Source organism: Dromiciops gliroides, chromosome 1 (genome assembly GCF_019393635.1).
Source record: "Dromiciops gliroides isolate mDroGli1 chromosome 1, mDroGli1.pri, whole genome shotgun sequence".
NCBI classification, from domain to species: Eukaryota; Metazoa; Chordata; class Mammalia; order Microbiotheria; family Microbiotheriidae; genus Dromiciops; species Dromiciops gliroides.
Window position 1 is genome coordinate 437,683,786 of NC_057861.1, and position 1,736 is coordinate 437,685,521.

Genomic DNA, 1,736 nt, shown 5'->3' on the forward strand with positions numbered 1-1,736 from the left:
GTATATTGTGATATTTATTGTTTATGTATTGATTTTAATATATTAGTATCTATGATGTGGTATTATTTCTTTTGCCTTCCTACTAAGTAAATGGTTGCATTTACAATTGTGAATGCCTGGTTGTGTATATAGAAAATGCACTGGGGGGGCATCTAGGTGGTGCAGTGGATAAAGCACCGGCCCTGGATTCAGGAGGATCTGAGTTCAAATACAGCCTCAGACACTTGACATTTACTAGCTGTGTGACCCTGGGAAAGTCACTTAACCTTTGTTGCCCTGCCAAAAAAGAAAAGAAAAGAAAATGCACTGGATTGTAGCTTGAGATCTACAGCAGTAAGTTGTGGTGTTGTTCAGTCATGTCTGACTCTCTGTGACCCCATTGGGGGTTTTCTTGGCAAAGATCCTGGAGTGGTTTGCCATTTCCTTCTCCAGCTCATTTTACAGATGAGGAAACTGAAGAAAATAGGGTGAAGTGACTTGCCCAGGGTCACACAGTCAGTAAATATCTGTAATCTGATTTGAACTCAGGAAGAAGTCTTCCTGACTCCAGGCTCAGTACTCTCTCTACCACCTAGCTGCCCACTGCACCACTTAACTGCAGTAGAAAAGATGTTCTCGGGAGCCACATACAGCAGAAGCAGCAGCTGCAGCAGCAGAGGCAGCAGCAGAGACTGAGCTGCATGGCCAAGATCTGTGACTTCACGGAGGATCAGGTTGCTGAGTTCAAGGAGGCCTTCCAGCTGTTTGACTGCACCAGGGATGGAAAGATCCTATACAGCCAATGTGGGGATGTGATGTGGTCCCTGGGCCAGAACCCCACCAATTCTGAGGTGCTCAAGGTCTTAGGGAATCCCAAGAGTGATGGGATGAATGTGAAGGTGCTGGACTTTGAACACTTTCTGCCAATGCTGCAGACCGTAGCAAAGAATAAGGACCAGGGCACATATGAAGACTATGTTGAGGGGCTTCAGGTGTTTGATAAGGAAGGGAACAGCATAGTCACGGGGCATGTTCTCATCATTCTGGGTGAGAAGATGACTGAGGAAGAAGTGGAAGTGTTGGTGGCAGGTCATGAGGACAGCAACAGTTGTATCAACTATGAAGAGCTAGTCCGGATGGTGCTGAACGGCTGAGAACAAAAGTCCCCTTTTCATAAAGAATCCCCTAACTTTCTTAGTGTGAAAATGGTCCTCTCACCCCTGGATCAACTAACTACATTGTCAGGGTCACCAACATCCTTCCTTCCAACCCCCACCACATGTCCTCTTTGGCCTACCTGCTCTCTGCTTTCACCAAATTAAATTTGCTAACTGCTCCTAAAAAACAAAAAGAAAAACAAACAAGAAAAGATGTTCTCTGCCAACTTTAGCTCTAAATCCTATTATTAAAGTCTTTAATAGTCTTTTAAGCTCCTCAAAGTAATCTATAACTTCACATGTATAATAGGCATTGTATTTCTTGCCTTCTCAGTGCTGGGGGTGGGAGGAATGGGTGGAGACAAGGGTTGAATTTGGAATTAAATGAAAATAAAATAAAACAAAGGCACCCACAGTGCCCCAATACCTGCACTTTCCAAATTTGAGGGGTTCCATGTCATATGAAGAGGGGTTTTGTGAAAACAAAATTCAATGATAATGAATGCTTTATAATATAAAATCCATCACTTAACCCTTATTTCCCTGCAAAAAAAATATAAAGTTATGTAGTTCACAAAAATATTTATTTTTGAATTTTTT

General features: G+C 42.6%; 1 protein-coding gene across 1 annotated transcript; it reads left to right on the plus strand.

Moving 5' to 3' along the window:
* The first annotated feature begins 680 nt into the window (after positions 1 to 680).
* LOC122750175 (myosin light polypeptide 6-like) lies at positions 681 to 1,133 on the plus strand. Its single transcript, XM_043996848.1, has one exon. The coding sequence runs from the start codon at positions 681 to 683 to the stop codon at positions 1,131 to 1,133; it is 453 nt and encodes a 150-aa protein (XP_043852783.1).
* Positions 1,134 to 1,736: the final 603 nt, after the last annotated feature.